The following is a 19,733-nucleotide window of genomic DNA, read 5'->3' as shown; positions in this document are numbered from 1 at the left end:
CATTTCTTCATGTGTTTTCTGGCTGCATAAATGTCTTCTTTTGAGAAGTGTCTGTTCATGTCCTCTGCCCACTTTTGGATGGGGTTGTTTGTTTTTTTCTTGTAAATTTGTTTGAGTTCATTGTAGATTCTGGATATTAGCCCTTTGTCAGATGAGTAGGTTGCAAAAATTTTCTCCCATTCTGTAGGTTGCCTGTTCACTCTGATGATAGTTTCTTTTGCTGTGCAGAAGCTCTTTAGTTTAATGAGATCCCATTTGTCGATTTTGGCTTTTGTTGCCATTGCTTTTGGTGTTTTAGACATGAAGTCCTTGCCCACGCCTATGTCCTGAATGGTATTGCCTAGGTTTTCTTGTAGGATTTTAATGGTTTTAGGTCTAACATATAAGTCTTTAATCCATCTTGAATTAATTTGGCAATATCCTTTTATGCACAAAAGTTTTTAATTCTGAAGTCCAAATTATCTATTTTTTTAATTTTGTTGTTCAAGCTTTTGGCTATTATATATCTAAGAATCCATGCCAAATCCAAAGTCATAAGGCTTTCTCCTTATGTTTTCTTCTAAGAGTTTGTAGTTTTAGCTTCTACATTGAGGTTTCAGATCTATTTTGAGTTTATTTTTGTACATGGTGTGAGGCAGGTGACCAACTCCATTCTTTTGCATGTGGATATTTGGTTGTCCCAGCACCATTCCTGAAGAGACTATTGTTTCCCCATTGAACAGTCTTGACACTCTCGTCAAAAATCAATTGGCCACAGATGTAGGGGTGTATTCCTGGACTTTACATTTTTTTCCCATTGGTCTACATGTCTATTCTTATGCCCATGAGGTGTTTTGTTGTTGGTAAATGCATGGGATTTTTTTATTTGTTGTTTTTTAGTTCGTCAGTAAAGCATATACATGTAACTATGATTTATAATTTTTGTTTTATATTCCTCAAACATGATGATTTCTTTGTAAAGAGGCATAATTCCCAAGAATTTTTTTTTGTTGTTGTTGTTGTCGTTGTTTGTTTTGTTTTGTTTTTGAGGCAGAGTTCCACTCATGTTGCCCAGGCTGGAGTGCAATGTTATGATCTCGGTTCACTGCAACCTCTGCATCCCGGGTTCAGGCGATTCTCCTGCCTCACCCTCCCAAGTAGCTGGGATTACAGGCACACGCCACCACTCTCGGCTAATTTTTGTATTTTTAGTAAAGATGGGGTTTCACCACATTGGCCAGGCTGGTCTCGAACTCCTGACTTTAGGTGATCCTCCTGCCTCGGCCTCCCTAAGTGCTGGGATTAAAGGCGTGAGCCACCGTGCCTGGCCCCCAAGGGTATTTTTAAAAGCTTAATTGAGATACATACCATAGAACTTATCTATTTAAAGCAAGCTTGTCCAACATGTGGCCCAGTACAGACTTGTATGTGGCCCAAACACAAATTCATAAACTTTCTTAAAGCATTATGAACTTTTGGCTGGGCATGGTGGCTCGCGCCTGTAATCCCAGCACTTCGGGAGGCTGAGGCGGGCAGATCACTTGAGGTCAGGAGTTCAAGACCAGCCTGACCAATATGGAGAAACCCCGTCTCTATTAAAAATACAAAATTAGCCAGGTGTGGTGGTGCATGCCTGTAGTCCCAGTTATTCAGGAAGGCTGAGGCAGTAGAATTGCTTGAACCCGGGAGGCGGAGGTTGCGGTGAGCCAAGATTGTACCACCGCACTCCAGCCTGGGCAACAAGAGCAAAACTCAGTCTCAAAAAAATATATATATATGAATTTTTTTTGCAATTTTTGTTTTTAGCTCATCTGCTATTGCTAGTGTATTTTATGTGTGACCCAAGACAATTCTTCTTCCAGTGTGGCCCAGGGGAGCCAAAAGATCAGACACCCCTGGTCTAAAGCATACCAGCCCATGTTTCTTCGTATACTCAGAGGGTTGTGCAATCATCACTACAATGTAGTTTTAGAACACTTTCATCCTTTGAAAGAAAACCTATTAGCATTCAATCCTCATTCCTATCTCCCACACTCCACCGCCAGTCATAGGCAACTACTTATCTATTTTCTGTGTCTGTAGGTCAGACTATCCTGAACATTTCAAATAAATGGAATCATAGAATATGTGGTCTTTTGTGACTGGCATCTTTCACTTAGCTTAATATTTCCAAGGTTCATTCATGATGTATTTTTAGTAGAGATGGGGTTTCGCCATGTTGGCCAGGCTGGTCTCGAAATCCTGACCTCCGGGTGATCTGTCTGCCTCAGCCTCCCAAAGTGCTGGGATTACAGGCATGAGCCACTGTGCCTGGCCCTTCTACGAGTTTTATAGGTTCAGTTCTTACATTTAGGTCTGATCGATTTTGAGTTTTCTAGTATTATGAGACAGAGGTCCCATTTAATGCTTCTGCATATAAATGTCCAGCACCCAAAAACCTTGTATTGAACAACTCCTCTTTCTTTCACTGAACTGTCTTGGCATCCTTGTCAAGTATCAATTGACCATAAGGGATACAACATTTTGATTACACTGGAGGAATAAGTTCAAGTGATCATGCCTATAATCCCAGCACTTTGGGAGGCCGAAGTGGGCGGATCACTTGAGGTCAGGAGTTTGAGACCATCCTGGCTAACATGGTGAAACCCCGTCTCCACTAAAAATACAAAAATTAGCAGGGCATGGTGGCACGTGCCTATAATCCCAGCTACTCGGGAAGCTGAGGCAGGAGGATTGCTTGAACCCAGGAGGTGGAGGTTGCAGTGAGCCGAGATTGTGCCACTGCACTCCAGCCTCAGCGACAGAGCAAGATCCTGTCTCAAAAAATAAAAAAAATTAAAATTAAAATTAAGAAATTAAAATTAATGCATTTTTAAATATATATTTGCACTCTACTGATATTATTTTGATTCAGAGAAATATGTTCATAACTTATTAGAAATAACCTTGAGTAGTTTGAGACCAGCCTGGCCAACATGGTGAAACCCTGTCTCTACTAAAAATACAAAAAAAATTAGCCGGGCGTGGTGGTGCACATCTATAATCTCAGATACTGGGGAGGCTGAGACAGGAGAATCACTTGAACCCAGGAGGTGGAGGTTGCAGTGAGCCGAGATCGTGCCATTGCACTCCAGCCTGGGCAACAGAGCAAGGTTCTGTCTCAAAAGAAAAGAAAAAAAAAGAAATAACCTTGAGTAAATTTAAATTTATTTCTGAGTTGATGGTATGGCTAGGTTTTGATAATTTTTATTTGGTTTCCTTTCCCTTTAATCAGAAAATTAACTTTCATACCCTGTTCACAAACCATCAAAGCTGATTTTGAAACTTAAAAAAAAAATCGCCAGGTACCATGCAAAAGCAATCTTCCCTTTAGAATGACTGATGGTATGCTAAGGTTTTTCATGGCACATTATTATTAAAGGTGAATACAAATAAATGGGCCGGGCGTGGTGGCTTACACCTGTAATCCCAGAACTTTGGGAGGCTGAGGTGGGCAGATCACTTGAGGTCAGGAGTTCGAGACCAGCCTGGCCAACATGGTGAAACACTGTCTCTACTAAAAACGCAAAAATTAGCTGGGCATAGTGGCACACACCTGTAGTCCCAGCTACTCGGGAGGCTGAGGCAGGAGAATCACTTGAATCTGGAAGGTAGAGGTTGCAGTGAGCTGAGTTTGCGCCACTGCACTCCAGCCTGGGTGACAGAGCGAGACTCCATCTCAGAAAAAGAAAAAAGAAAAAAAAGGAAAAGAAAACCTGGCTTTTGGGCACATCACTTTTCTGGGACTCATTTATTTTATTTTATTTTATTTTAATTTTAGAGACAGGGTCTTGTTCTATTGCCCAGGCTGGAATGCAAAGACATGATCATGGCTCACTGTAACCTTGAACTCCTGGGCTCAAGCAATTCTCCTGCCTGAGCCTCCCAGGTAGCCAGGACTACAGGTGCATGCCACTACACCAAGCTAATTTGTTTGTCATCTATTCTTAAGTTAGTACCACATTCTATTTTTTTTAACTTTATTTATTTTTAGACAAGGTCTCACTCTGTCACCCAGGCTGGAGTGTAGTGGTGCAATCTCAGTTCACTGCAACCTCCACCTGCCAGGCTCAAGCAATTCTCCCACCTCAGCCTCCAGAGTAGCTGGAACTACAGGTGCATGTCATCATGCCTGGCTAGTTTTTGCATATTTTGTAAAAAATGGGTTTTGCCATGTTGCCTAGACTGGTCTCGAACTCCTGGGCTCAGGTTATCCACCTTCCTCAACCTCCCAAAGTGCTGGGATTACAGGCATGAGTCACTGAGCCCAGCCAGTACCACATTCTTGATCACTGTAGGTTTGTGGCAAGTTTTAAAATCGGGAAGTATAAGTACTCCAACTTTTTGTTTATTTGTTTTATGGTTGTTTTGGCTATTCTGGGTTCCTTGCAATTCCACATAAATTTTAGGATTATCTTGTCAATTTCTACAAAGAAGCTAGCTGGTATTCCAATAGAGATTATGTTGAATTTGTAGACCAATTTGAGGAGTACTTCCATCCCAAAAGTATTAAATCTTCGAGTCCGTGAACATGGGATATTTTTTGATTTAGATCTTCTTTAATTACTTCCAACCATGTTTTGTAGTTTTCAGAATGTAACTTTTGCACTTTTTAAATTAAGTTTACCTCTAAGTATTTTATTCTTTCTGATGTTATTACAAATGAGATTGCTTTCCTGATTTCATTTTTGGATTGTTCATTGCAAATGTTTAGGAACACAGTTGATGTTTGCATACTGATATGGTATTCTGTAACCTTGCTCAATTTGTTTATTAGTTCTAATAGTTTTTTACTAGATTCCTTAGGATTTCCATATACAAGCTTATGTCATCTGCAAATAGAGACAGCTTTAATTCTTCCATTTAAATCTAGATGCCTTTTTTTTTTTTTTTTTTTTTTTTTTTTTGAGATGTAGTCTCACTCTTTCGCCCAGGCCGGACTGCAGTGGCGCTATCTCGGTCACTGCAAGCTCCACCTCCCGGGTTCATGCCATTCTCCTGCCTCAGCCTCCTGAGTAGCTGGGACTACAGGCGCCCGCCACCGTGCCCGGCTAATTTTTTGTATTTTTAGTAGAGACGGGGTTTCACCGTGTTAGCCAGGATGGTCTCGATCTCCTGACCTCGTGATCCGCCCACCTCGGCCTCCCAAAGTGCTGGGATTACAGGCGTGAGACACCGTGCCCAGCCTAAATCTAGATGCCTTTTATGTTTTTCTCACCTAACTGCCCTGGCTAGAATCTCTAGTCCAAAGCTGAACAGAAGTAGCAAGAGAAGACATCCTTGTCTTGTTTCTGATCCTTGGGGGAAAGCTTTCAGTTTTTCAACATGAAGTAAGATGTTAGTTGTATTTGTTGTAGATGCCCTTTATCAGGTTAAGTAAGCCAAAGTCTTAGGTTTTGTCTAATCTATATATCTGCAATGCCACTACCTTCATCTAGTCACACATGCTTCATTTCTTCTGGGGGTTGCAGAAATGGAAGAGAGGGTTCCAGAAATGGAAGTAATCCTTCCCTTTTTGCGTATTCTTAACCTTTCTCATACGTGTCTCTACTCCAGAACAGATTACATGGTTTTGTTCCTGTATCTGCCTTTCAACTAGTCTCCTGGCCTCCAGTCTTTGTGGCAGTCCATCTCCAACATCAATGATAGCATATTTTCAATTCCACTATGCTGCTAAGAAGGAAAATTAATTACATCACTCTCACTCAAAACCTGCTACATAATTCCCATTGCCTGCAGTCTGGCCCCCACTCATCTCTCTAAGTCTTGCCCCTTTAGCTACCTAATATGCTTACCTATAGGTATCATCCACAGTGGATGACCCCAGACTCCCAGAAAGAGCCATTTTCCTCTATCCTGTGCCTTTGCATACACTGCATCCTTCCAAAGTGCACTTTAATAGCTAGCAAAATGCAGCTTAGATCCCCTGTGTTGTGGGCTGTCTTGACTTAAGCTGCTCTCTCATGACTCCCACAGTATTCTCTTCAAACATGTGACAGTTCCTTAATTACTAGAATTGTGCAGATACACCTTCCCCACTAGGATATAGACAAATCATCCACTGGTCATCAGGATTGAATGATTAAGATCTATGTCCCAAGTGTAAACATCCTGTAGTCCTCAAGTATCTGGTGACTGAATTAGCCACCAGGAATGAAAAAAGGGGTCGGGCGCGGTGGCTCACACCTGTAATCCCAGCACTTTGGGAGGCTGAGGCGGGTGGACCATGAGGTCAGGAGATCGAGACCACCCTGGCTAACACGGAGAAACCCCTTCTCTACTAAAAATACAAAAAATTAGCCGGGTGTGGTGGCAGGTGCCTGTAGTCCCAGCTACTGGGGAGGCTGAGGCAGGAGAATGGCATGAACCCGGGAGGCGGAGCTTGTAGTGAGCCGAGATCGCACCACTGCACTCCAGCCTGGGTGACACAGTGAGACTCCATCTCAAAAAAAAAAAAAAAAAAAAAAAAAAAGGAGGACGGAAAGATACTGCTTTCAGTACAATAGAATATGAGTTAGTAACATTCCGGTAAGTCCTTAAAATACAGTCTAAGAACTACTTTTTTTTTCCCCATAAAATTAATCGCTTTTTAGTGTTTAAAATAAGCAGCATTTACACAGAAGCAGCTCTATGTTAACCATCTAGACGCTGGGACTTTGATACAATATCTACGTTGCAAACACGCGGGGGCCAGAGACGCCAGGAAGGCCGTGCTGTGTGTGGGCCGTGGTGTGTGTGGGCAGTGTGTGCACTCACCAAGGACAGGCCAGCTGACCGCCCATTTCCCCAAGACCTTCCTCCCTGCGGCAGCTGTGCACATCAGGGCCCCTTGACCCCATGGGCCACGGTCCCTCCCTGCCCTGGCTGGGACGCAGTGGGCAGGATGTCTAGCCCTCTCTTGTCTTCCCGAAGGACTACTTCTTATAAATCTATGGGTTCCAAATTACTCTATAAAATTCCTCAACAACCTCTCAAAACAGTGCTAGAAATAGTTTATATAATGAACATCAGTAACCTGATGGAATGCAGTAGTAGTTGATAGGCCAAAGGTAAATTATTTGATCCAAGTTCAGATTTCTTTGTAATCTCTATTTCTCTCAGTTCCAGGCCTACTTTTGCCTTATACCTATAACCAACTTCTTTTTTTTTTTTTTTTTTTTTGAGACAGGGTCTTGCTCTGTTGCCCAGGTTGGAGTGCAGTGGCGCAATCTCGGCTCACTGCAACCTCAAACCCCTGACCTCAAGAGATCCACCCGCCTCGGCCTCCCAAAGTGCTGGGATTACAGGCATGAGCCACCACACCTGGCCCTATAACCAGCTTCTAATGATTTAACCACTCCATTCTAATATTGGGCTTTGAAATTACATCAGACCAGCCCCTAAAGGCAGCTCAAGGCTTACCTGAGCCGAGATGCCTATGAGAAGCAGCCACTTCTGGTACTCATCAGTCCGGTAGTGAATCACCTGGCAGCCCGCCAGACTGGTATGTCTATCAAACATCTTCATGGGCTGGGAGTCACCTTCCATGCTCCAGTGGTAGACCGCAGTCTCGGTCACCAAGGCAATAGTGTTCACAGAAACCCATTTCCAGAAAATCACCTCTTCTGCCATAGTATGAGCCTTCATTTTACTCTTCATCTCAATATTAAAGATCTGAAGTGTCTTCCCAGCTAGTATTTGATATAATAGAGATTAGAGAAAGACAAATTAAAAATCTGAAAGACAAATTCGTATATTCTTAATTCTGAATTCTTTTAATATTACTTTAGGTTGTACTGCTAATCTGATTAACAGGGTCTGAAAGATGCTGCCAGAGTAGTAATTAACCATACCTTAATGTCTAAATATTGAGAAGAGCTTGTATGCATTAAATTCTTCTTCAGAATATAAAAGTATGCAACTATTCATAGAAATATGTGAATAACAATGAGAAATTAGTTCTACTGAAGCAAGCTTCTCTTTTAAATTGGTTTCTTCTAGTTTTAAAATACTTTTCTAGATAAGTCAGCAAAAACATAAGACACCCCTTCTCTGTGTGGTCTCCAATTTTCAAGTAAGACTACAACTATCCCTTCACATTAAACCAACTTCTCCAAATTTGTCTTAAATTCTAGACCAATGCTGACAAATGGAATTTTCTACAATGTTGGATATATTCCATATTTGCATCCATCACAGCAGATAATAGTTATATGTGGCTACTAAGCACTTAAGATGTATCTAGCCAGATATTTCAGGAACTGAATTTATACTTTTATTTAACTTTAATTAATTTAAATGTTAAACAGCCCCATGCAGCTAATGTCCAATAGGGCAGTACAGTTCTAGACAAAATATTTGGCATCCATTCTCTGGCAAGAGATCCATATTGTTTCTACGTGTAGCAATGAACTAAATTTTGATTTTGGAATCTATACAAAATTTAGAGCTAACATAAAATATTAAAATATTGCTTCCCACAAAGATTGGGAACAACGCAAGGATTATTTCTCTGACCACTTGTTTTGACACTGAGAATAACATAGCTAGTGTGATAAGGCAAGAAAAAGAAAAGGCATAAAGATCAAAAAAGGAAGTAAACCTGTCTTAACTCACAGACAACATAATTATTTACAAAGAAAATCCTGCAGAATCTACAAATCTACAAAACAACTATTAGAATTAATAGGTGACTACAGGAGTGTGGCAAGATGCAAAGACAACCTACAAAAATTTCAGTTGGGCTGGGCACAGTGGCTCACACCTGTATTCCCAGCACTTCGGGAGGCTGAGGCAGGTGGATCTCTTGAGGTCAGGAGTTTGAGACCAGTCTGGTCAACATGGTGAAACCCCATCTCTACTAAAAATACAAAAATTAGCCAGGCTTGGTGGCAGGTGCCTGTAATTCCAGCTACTTGAGAGGCTGAGGCAGGAGAATTGCTTGAACCCAGGAGGCAGAGGTTGCAGTGAGCCAAGATGATGCCACTGCACTCCAGCCTGGATGACAAAGTGAAAACAGGTCTCAAAAAAAAAATCAACTGATTTTTGAGATACTAGCAGCAAACAATTTGGAAATATAAAAAAGAATTCAGGCCGGGCATGGTGGCTCACACCTGTAATCCCAGCACTTTGGGAAGCCGAGGCGGGCAGATTACCTGAGGTCAGGAGTTCAAGACCAGCCTGGCCAACATGGTGAAACCCCGTCTCTACTAAAAATACAAAAATTAGCTGGGCATAGTGGCACAATCCTGTAATCCCAGCTACTCGGGAAGCTGAGGCAGGAGAATTGCTTGAGCCTGGGAGGCGGAGGTTGCAGTGAGCCAAGATTGTGCCACTGCACTCTAGCCTGACTGACAAGTAAGACTGTCTCAAAAAAAAAAAAAAAAAAAAAAAAAATTCATACCACCACCCAAAACATAGCATTTTGGAGTACATTTAACAAAGGGTAAGCAAAGTCTCTACACTATAAAATATTCCTGAAAGAAAGTAAAGGCTTAAATAAAAGAAGGGGCATACCATATTCATGGATCAGAATGCTTAAAATTGCCAAGATGTCATTTCTGCATAAATTATCTACAGGTTCAATGCAATCCCAATCAAAATCCCAGCATCCTTTTCCTTCTTTCTTTTTTTTTTTTTATAGATACAGGGCCTCACTTTGTCACCCAGGCTGGAGTACAGTGGAGCACTCATAGCTCATTGCAACCTCAAATTCCTGGGCCCAAGTGATCCTCCTGCCTCAGCCTCCCAAGTAGTTGGGACTATAGGCATGCACTGCCACACTCAGCTAATTTTTCTTTCTTTCTTTCTTCCTTTTTGAGACACAGTCTCTTTCTGTTGCCCAGGCTGGAGTGCAGTGGCATGATCTCAGCTCAATGCAGCCTCCACCTCCCAGGTTCAAGTGATTCTCCTGCCTCAGCCCCCCGAGTATCTGGGATTACAGGCACATGCCATCACACCCACCTAATTTTTGTATTTTTTTGTAGAGATGGGGTTTCACCATGTTGGCCAAGCTGGTCTCAAACTCTTGACCTCAAGTGATTCACCTGCCTCAGCCTCCCAAAGTGCTGGGATTACAGGTGTGAGTCACCATGCCCAGTCTAATTTTTAAATTTTTTTTTTTTTTTTTTTTAAGAGACTAGGTCTTGCTATGCTGCCCAGGCTGGTCTCAAACTCCTGGCCTCATGCAATCCTTCCATCTCAGCCTGTTGAAGTCCTGGGATAACAGGTGTGAGCCACCACCCTGGCCCAGCATCTTTTGTTTGTTTGGTGGAAAATAAAATGATGCTATAATGAATACGGAAATGCAGAGGACAAAGATTAGACATAACAAATTTGGAAAAGAGCAAAGCTGGAAGACTTACAATACCTAATGTTGAGACATACTATAAAGCTATTAATAAAACCTATGTTATTGTCATAAGACACATAGATCAATGAAACAGAAGAAAGTCTAAAAACAGCTGCATGCACTGATTTGATAAAAGTGCCTCAAAAAACTCAATAGGCCCAAACACATTTTTTATAAAAGTAGAAAAATCCATCCTAAAATGTATATGGAATCTCAAAGGACCTCAAATAGCCAAAATAATCTTGATAAAGATGAACAAGGTTGGATGATCTCACACTTCCTGAATTTAAACCTCGTTATGAAGTTAAAGAAAGCAAATGTATGGTAACAGCATAGAAACATAGACACCAATGGAATATAAGAGAGAACCCAAAAATGAACCTTCACATATATGATCAAATGATCCTTGACAAGGGTACTAAGAGCATTCAATGAGAAAAAAGAATACTCTTTTCAACAAATAATACTAGGAAAACTAGGTCCACAAAAGAATAAAATTGGACCCTTACCTTATACCATATACAAAAAGTAACTCAAAATGGATTAAAGACCTAAACATAAAAACTAAAATCACAGGCAGAACCTGAGTCCTGTTCTCTCACTTTCCTCCCCAGACAGCATGAGTTTCACCACTCACTCCACTACCTTCTCTACTAACTACAAGTCCCTGGGATCCAGCCAGCCACCCAGCTACAGTACCCGGTCGATCAGCAGTCCAGCTGGCATCTATGCAGATGTAAGGGGTTTGGGCTCCCAGATCTTTGTGTCCTGCTCCACCAGTTTCCAGGGTGGCTTGGGGTCCAGGGCCCTGGCCACTCGGATGGCCAGGGGTCTGGCGGAAATAGGGGGCATCTAGAATGAGAAGGAGACCATGCGAAGCCTGAACGACCGCCTGGCCTACCTGGGCAGAGTGAAAAGCCTGGAGACTGAGAATTAGAGGCTGGAGAGCAAAAACCGGGAGCACCTGGAGAAGAAGGGACCCCAGGTCAGAGACTGGGCCATTACTTCAAGACCACTGAGAAGCTGATGGCTCAGATCTTTGCAAATTCTGTGGACAATGCCTTCATTGTTCTGCACACTGACAATGCCCATCTTGCTGCTGCTGACTTTAGAGTCAAGTATGAGACAAAGCTGGCCATGCGCCAGTCTGTGAGGAGCGACATCCATGGGCTCTGCAAGGTCACTGATGACACCAATGTCTCTGGGCTGTGGCTGAAGACAAAGATTGAGACTCTTAAGGAGGAGCTGCTCTTCATGAAGAAGAACCATGAAGAAGGAGTAAAAGGCCTACAAGCCTGTATTGCTAGCTTTGGGTTGACTGTGGAGGCAGATGTCCAAATATCAGGACCTTGGCAAGATCATGGCAGATATCTGGGCCCAATGCGACAAGCTGGCTCAGAAGAACCTAGAGAAGCTGGACAGGTACTGGTCCCAGCAGACTGAGGAGAGCACCACAGCGGTCACCATGCAGTCCACCAAGATCAGAGCTGCTGAGATGACACTCATGGAGCTGAGATGTCCAGTCCAGTTCTTGGAGATTGGCCTGGACTTGATGAGAAATCTGAAGACCAACTTGGAGAACAGCCTGAGAGAGATGGAGGCCTGCTATACCATGCAGATGGAACAGCTCAACAGGGTCCTACTGTACCTGGAGTCGAAGCTGGCACAGACCTGGGCAGAGGGACAGCGCCAGGCCCAGGAGTATGAGGTCTGGAACATCCCGGTCAAGCTGGAGGCTGAGATCACCACCTACCGCCTCCTGCTGGAAGATGGGGAGGACTTCAATCTTGGTGAGGCCCTAGACAGCAGCAACTCCATGCAAACCATCCAAAAGACCACTACCTGCAGGATAGTGGACAGCAATGTGGTGTCTGAGACCAATGACACCAAAGTTCTGAGGAATTGAGCCAGCAGAAGCAGGGTACTCTTTGGGGAGCAGGAGGCCAGTAAAAAGTTCACAGGTTAAAAAAACCCCAACAATTAAAATCATAAAATGTTTAGAGAAAACACAGGGGAAAAGCTTGATGACACTGGATCTTGCAATGATTTTTTTGGATATGAAAATAAAAGAAAAAAAATGAATTGGACAGCATCAGAGGTCACAAAAGAGAGAAAAGGCAACCCACAGAATAAGAGAAAATATAGGCATACCTCACTTTATTACACTGTTTTATTGTGTCTTGCAGATATTGCATTTGTTTTGTTGTTTTGTTTTGTTTGAGACAGTGTTTCGCTCTTGTTGCCCAGGCTGGAGTGCAATGAAATGATCTCGGCTCACTGCCTCCTCTGCCTCTCAGGTTCAAGAGATTCTCTGCCTCAGCCTCCGTAGTAGTTGGGATTACAGGCGCCCACCACCATGCCCAACTAATTTTTGTATTTTTAGTAGAGACAGGGTTTCACCATGTTGGCCAGGCTGGTCTTGAACTCCTGACCTCAGGTGATCTGCCCGCCTCGGCCTCCCAAAGTGCTGGGATTACAGGCGTTTTTTTGTTTTGTGAACAACAACAACAAAAAAATCAAAGGTTTGCGGCAATCTTCCATCAAGCAAGTCTATTGGTATCATTTTTCCAACAGCATGTTCTCGCTTCCCGTCTCTGTGTCACACTTTGGTAATTCTCATGATATTTCAAACTTTTTCATTATTATATTTGTTATGCTGCTCTGTGATCAGTGATCTTTCATGTTATTACAGTAATTGTTTTGTGGCACCATGAACCACACACATATAAGATAGTGGACTTAATAAATGTGTGTTTTCTAACTGCTCCACTGACTGGCCATGTCCTAGTCCCTCTTCCTCTCTTCAGGCCTCCTTATTCCCTGAGACATAACGATATTGAAATTAGGCCATTTAACAACCTTAACAACCTTCCTTGCTAAAAGAAAGTGAAAGTGAAAGGAAGAGTCCCACGTCTCTCACTTTAAGTCAAAAGTTAGGAATGATTAGGCTTGGTGAGGAAGGCATGTCAAAAGCCAAGGCAGACTGAAGGTTAGGTCTCTTGCAACAGTTAGCCAAGTTGTGAACACAAAGGAAAAGTTACTTAAAGAAATTAAAAGTGCTATTTCAGTGAACACATTAATGATAAGAAAACAAACAGCCTTATTGCTGATATGGAGGAAGTTGTAGTGGCCTGGATAGAAGATCTAAGCAGCCAGAACAATCCCTTAAGCCAAAACCTAATCCACAGCAAGGCCCTAACTCTCTGCAATTCCGTGAAGGCTGAGAGAGGTGAAGAAGTTGCAGAAGTCTGAAGCTAGCAGAGGTTGATTAATGAGGTTTAATGAAAGAAGCCATCTCCATAGCATAAAACAGCAAGGTGGAGCAGCAAGTTCTGATGCAGAAGCTGTGTCAAGTTCTCCAGAAGACCTAGCTAAGATCATTGATGAACAAATTTTCAATGGAGAAGAAACAACCTCCTCCTGGAAAAAGATGCCATTTAGGACTCAAGCGAGAGAGAAGTCAAAGCTGGCTTCTTTGCCTGGCTTCAAAGCTTCAGAAGACAGGTTAACGCTCTTGTTAGGGGATAATGCAGCTGGTAACTTTAAATGGAAGGAATGCTCACCGACCACTCCAAAAATCCTAAGGCCCTTAAGAATTATGCTAAATCGGCTGGGCGCAGTGGCTCACACCTGTAATCCCAGCACTTTGGGAGGCCGAGGTGGGCAGATCACCTGAGGTCGGGAGTTTGAGATCAGCCTGACCAATGTGGAGAGAAACCCCATCTCTAGTAAAAATACAAAAAATTAGCCGGGCATGGTGGTGTATGCCTGTAATTCCAGCTACCTAGGAGGCTGAGGCAGGAGAATCCCTTGAACTCGGGAGGTGGAGGTTGCGGTGAGCCAATATTGTGCCATTGCACTCCAGCCTGGGCAACAAGAGTGAAACTCTGTCTCAAAAAAAAAAAAAAAAAAAAAGAATTATGCTAAATCTCCTCTGCCTGTGTTCTATGAATGGAAAAACAAGAGTCGTGATGATAGTACATCTGTTTACAGCATGGTTTACTGAATATTTAAAACTCGCTGTTCAGATCTACTTATCAGAAACAAAAGGGTTCCTTTCAAAAGACTACTGCTCATTGACAATGTACCTGGTCACCTAAGAGCTCTGATGGAGATATACAAGGAGATGAAAGCTGTTTTCATGCCTGCTAACACATCAGTTCTGCAATCCATGGATCATAGAGTAATTTCAACTTTCAAGTCTTATTATTTAAGAAATACATTGTTTTTTTTTTTTTTTTGAGACGGAGTCTCGCTCTATTGCCCAGGCTGGAGTGCAGTGGCGTGATCTCGGCTCACTGCAAGCTCCACCTCCCGGGTTCATGCCATTCTCCTGCCTCAGCCTCCCCAGTAGCTGGGACTACAGGTGCCCGCCACCACGCCTGGCTAATGTTTTGTATTTTTCATAGAGAAGGGGTTTCACCGTGTTAGCCAGGATGGTCTCGATCTCCTGACCTTGTGATCCGCCTGCCTCAGCCTCCCACAGTGCTGGGATTACAGGGGTAAGCCACTGTGCCTGGCCTAAGAAATACATTTTTAAAGGCTACAGCTGCCATAAATATGTCTCCTTTGATGGATCTAGGAAAAGTAAATTGATAATCTCCTGGAAAGGATTCACCATTCTAGATGCAACTAAGAATATTCATGATTCACAAGAGGAGGTCACAATATCAATATTAACAGCAATTTGGAATAAGTGTATTCCAACCCTCATGAATGACTTTGTGAGGTTCAGGACTTCAGTGGAGGAAGTCATTGCAGATGTGGTAGAAACAGCAAGAGAAGTGGAGCCTGAAGATGGGACTGAATTGTTGCAATCTCAGGATCAAACTTGAACAGATGAGGAGCTACTTCTTAGGGATGACCAAAGAAAGTGGTTTCTTCCGATGGAATCTACTCCCAGTGAAGATGCTGTGAAAACTGTTGAAATGACTACAAGAATTTAGAATAGTACATAAACTTAGCTGATAAAGCAGCACCAGAGTTTGAAAGGACTGACTCCAATTCTGGAAGAAGTCTACTGTGGGTAAAATGCTAGCAAACAGCACTGCACGCTACAGAGCAATCTTTCATTAAAGGAAGAGTCAGTCCCTGCGGAAACCTCATTGATGTCTTTTTTAAAAATTATTTATTATTTATTATTTTTTTTTTTTTGAGATGGAGTCTCACTCTGTTGCCAGGCTGGAGTGCAGTGCCACAATCTTGGCTCACTGCAACCTCCACCTCCCGGATTCAAGTGATTCTCCTGCCTCAGCCTCCCAAGTAGCTGGGACTACAGGAGCATGCCACCAGGCCCAGCTAATTTTTTTGTATTTTTAGTAGAGACAGGGTTTCACTATGTTGGCCAGGATGGTCTCAATCTCTTGACCTCATGATCCGCCTGCCTTCGCCTCCCAAAGTGCTGGGATTACAGGCATAAGCCACCGCACCCAGCCTGATGTCTTATTTTAAGAAATTGCCAGCCAGGCGCGGTGGCTCATGCCTATAGTCCCAGCACTTTGGGAGGGAGGCCGAGGCAGGTGGATCATGAGGTCAGGAGATCGAGACCATCTGGCTAATGTGGTGAAACCCCATCTCTACTAAAAATACAAAAAATTGGCTGGGTGTGGTGGCGGGTGCCTGTGGTCCCACCTACTTGGGAGGCTGAGGCAGGAGAATGGCGTGAACCTGGGAGGTGGAGCTTACGGTGAGCCGAGATCACGCCACTGCACTCCAGCCTAGGCAACAGGGTGAGACTCCGTTTCAAAAAAAAAAGAAAAGAAATTGCCACAGCCACTCTGGCCTTCAGCAACCACCACTGTGATCAATCAGCAGCCACTGGCATCAAGGCAAGACCCTCCACCAGTAAAAAGATTACAACTCACAGCTGGGTACAGTGGCTCATGCCTATAATCCCAGCAGTTTGGGAGGCTGAGGCCGGCAGATCACTTGAGGTCAGTAGTTCGAGACCAGCCTGGCCAACATGGTGAAACCCCATCTCTACTAAAAAGACAAAAATTAGCTGGGCGTGGTGGCACGTGCCTGTAATCCCAGCTATTCAGGAGGCTAAGGCAGGAGGATCCCTTAAACCTGGTAGACAGAAGTTGCAGAGAGTTGAGATCATGCCACTGCAAGACTCCTTTAAAAAAAAAAAAAAAAAAAAAAAAAAAAAATTACAATCCTTGAAGATGATAAGGTAAAATTTTAGAAAAAAAAAAGATTATTATTATTTTGAGACAGAGTCTCTCTCTGTCACCCAGGCTGACATGCAGTCATCAGACCCCTAGGCTCAAGCTCTTCTCCCATCTCAGCCTCCTTGAGTAGGTGAGACTACAGGCGTGCGCCACCACACTCAGCATTTTTTTTTTTTTTGAGCTAAGGTCTCACTGTATTCTTTGCCATGCTGCTCTTGAACTCTTAGGCTCAAGCAATCTTCCCACCTTGGCCTCCGAAAGTGCTAGGATTAGAGGTATGTGCCACCATGCCTGGCCATAAATTATTATTTTTTATTTTTATTTTTATTTTTTGAGATGGAGTCTCGCTCTGTCACCCAGGCTGGAGTGCAGTGGCGCAATCTTGGCTCACTGCAACCTCCGCCTCCCGGGTTCACGCCATTTTCCGCCTCAGCCTCTTGACTAGCTGGGACTACAGGCACCCGCCACCACGACCAGCTAATTTTTGGTTTTTGTATTTTTAGTAGAGATGGGGTTTCACTGTGTTAGCCAGGATGGTCTTGATCTCCTGACCTCGTGATTCGCCCGCCTCGGCCTCCCAAAGTGCTGGGATTACAGGCGTGAGCCACCGCACCCAGCCAAATTATTTTTTAATTAAGATAATCCATTTTTTTTAGACATAATGCTATTTCACACTTAATAGATTACAGCATAGTATAAACATAACTTTTATATGCACTGGGAGACCAAAAAATTCATGTGACTCACTATTGTAATATTCTTTTTATTGTGGTAGTTTGGAATTGAACCCAAAATATCTTCAAGGTATGCCTGTATATGGAAATCATATATCTGACAAGGGGTTAATATCCAGAATATATAAAGAATGCCTACAACTCGACAACAAAAAATACAAATCGTCCAATTAAAAAATGATCCGCGTGGAGTGGTTCATGCCTATAATCCTAGTGCTTTGGGAAGCTGAGATGGGATGATCATGTGAGGCCAGGAGTTTAAGATAGCCTGGGCAGCATGGCAATACCCTGTCTCTACAAAGAAAAAATGTTTTTAATTAGCTGGTTGTGGTGGCACATGCCTATAGTCCTAGCTACTTGGGAGGCTGTGGTAGGAGGATAGCTTGAGTCCAGGAGTTCAAAGTTACAGTCTCTTAAAAAAAAAAAAATGGCTACCATTGAAAAGAAAATAATACAAATAACAAGTGTTAGCAAGAATGTGAAAAATTGGAACCCTGTGCACTACTGAGAATGTAAAATAGTGCAACCACTATAGAAAAGAGATGGCAGTTCCTCAAAAAAATTAAAAATGAATAATGATATGATCCAGTCAATTACTTGTGGGTATAGAATCAAAAGGATTAAAAACAGGTTCCCAAAAAGACATCTGTACACTCGTGTTAATAGCAGAATTATTCACAGATCTATCTTTTTTTGAGGTACTATCTCTGAGCTACACAGCTAGAAAAAAAGAGTTAATCTGACTATCCAGTTAGTTAGCCAAGCTATGCAACAACTCATATTATTACAATATTATCATCAATTAGCAAAACTGGTTTTTAACCACAATTTGAGAAATAAGGCTGCTGTTGCTAACAGAAAGTCTTTAATGATGTCATGATATACCTGGGCAATAATTAAGATGACTTCTTGAATTCACAAAAAGGAGCAACTCAATGGTGAAATTTCATGCAATTTTTTTTTTGAGACAGAGTTTCGCTTTGGGGCCCAAGGTGGAGTGCAATGGGGCGATCTAGGCTCACTGCAACCTCCGCCTCCCGGGTTCAAGTGATTCTCCTCCTTCAGCGTCCCAAGTAGGTGGGATTATAGGCATACACCAACATGCCCAGCAAACTTTTGTATTTTTAGTAGAGACAGGGTTTCACTATGTTGGCCAGGCTGGTCTCAAACTCCTGACCTCAGGTGATCCACCTGCCTTGTGCTCCCAAAGTGCTGGGATTACAGGTGTGAGCCACTGTGCCCGGCCGAAACTTGATGCAATTTATATCCAAAACACATGATCAGTAAGATAAAGGCTTGCTGCCTTAAAACAGTTCTAAAGTTAGCTATAACTATATTATCAACTTAAGTTTAAACTATATAAATTTATAAAACAACTGCTTTTGGACATAATTTAGGTGTGATGTAGTTTTGCTGTCTAGTCAAAATGGTAAATGTTAAACCCTCACTGTCTTCAGGCACTAACAGCTTATGGTAAATGACTTCTAATCAGACTGAACTAAGATGGGAGCTCAAATCCACAAAAAGAAATAAAGAACACTGGATATGATAAATATGTTGGTTAGTATAAAGATTTCTCTTAATTTCATTAAATAATATCATTTAAAACCATGATAAAACTATAGGTTGTTGGGTTTATAACATATATAGATGCATATATGCATCTTATTTTCTCTTTTTTAATATATTTTATATATTCATATATATGAATGATAAAAATAGCACAACAGAGGGAAGAGGAAATGAAACTATGCTGGAGTGAAATTTCTGCATTTTAATAGAAGTTAATATTAATAATCTGAAATCATTTGTGATAAGTTAGGATGCATTTTATAAACCCTACAGCAACCACTATAAACACACACACACACACACACACACACACACACACACAGAGAAAATAGTAAAAAGAAAAATTCAGAAGAATTAAAATGGTATGCTACATTTTAACAAGAAAGGCACAGGGTAGGCAGCTGTGCACATGTTCCTGGAGCAGCCTATATACACCTTGCCAGAAGTAGGGTTTTTCAAAACAACCAAGAAAACTAACAAATCTTATTTATTTATTTTTACAGACAGGGTCTCACTCTGTTACCTAGGCTGGAGTGCAATGGCACTATCCCAGCTCACTGTAGCCTTGACATAATGGGCTCAGGATGATCCTCCAGCCTCAGACTTCTGAGTAGCTGACCACAGACACATACTACCACACTGGCTAGTTTTTTTTTTTTTTTAATCTGTAGAGATGGAGTCTCCCTATGTTGCCCAGGCTGGTCTTGAACTTCTGGTCTCAAGTGATCCTGTCACCTCAGCCTCTCTAAGTGCTGGGATTACAGGTTATGAGCCACCAGGCCCGACCCAAACCTTAGTTAATGATCAAGAAAAAAAGAGAAGACACAAATTATCAAAATTAAGAATGAAAGAGGGCATCACTGCCAACCCCAAAGAAATTAAAAGAAGGGAATATTATGAACAATT

General features: G+C 42.3%; 1 protein-coding gene and 1 non-coding gene across 7 annotated transcripts in view; one reads left to right on the top strand and one right to left on the bottom strand.

The window, feature by feature from the left end:
- CLTCL1 (clathrin heavy chain like 1) overlaps nt 1-19,733 on the bottom strand; it is a 120,858-nt gene that overhangs the window by 76,810 nt on the left and 24,315 nt on the right. For all 6 annotated transcript variants that reach the window (XM_058431368.1, XM_058431371.1, XM_032138574.2 and 3 more), the window contains exon 3: nt 7,420-7,688. In XM_058431368.1, coding sequence (XP_058287351.1) covers nt 7,420-7,688 — 269 coding nt within the window. The remainder of the gene's footprint in view (nt 1-7,419; nt 7,689-19,733) is intronic.
- LOC116459514 (small nucleolar RNA SNORA15) lies at nt 3,286-3,412 on the top strand. The gene has a single exon (XR_004245568.1). It is a non-coding gene; the product is annotated as a small nucleolar RNA SNORA15 (small nucleolar RNA).

The sequence above is a fragment of the Hylobates moloch genome, unplaced genomic scaffold (genome assembly GCF_009828535.3).
Source record: "Hylobates moloch isolate HMO894 unplaced genomic scaffold, HMol_V3 SCAFFOLD_19, whole genome shotgun sequence".
Taxonomy (NCBI): Eukaryota; Metazoa; Chordata; class Mammalia; order Primates; family Hylobatidae; genus Hylobates; species Hylobates moloch.
Note: the sequence above shows the minus strand (reverse complement) of the source record. Positions and strands in the feature narration are given on the sequence as shown.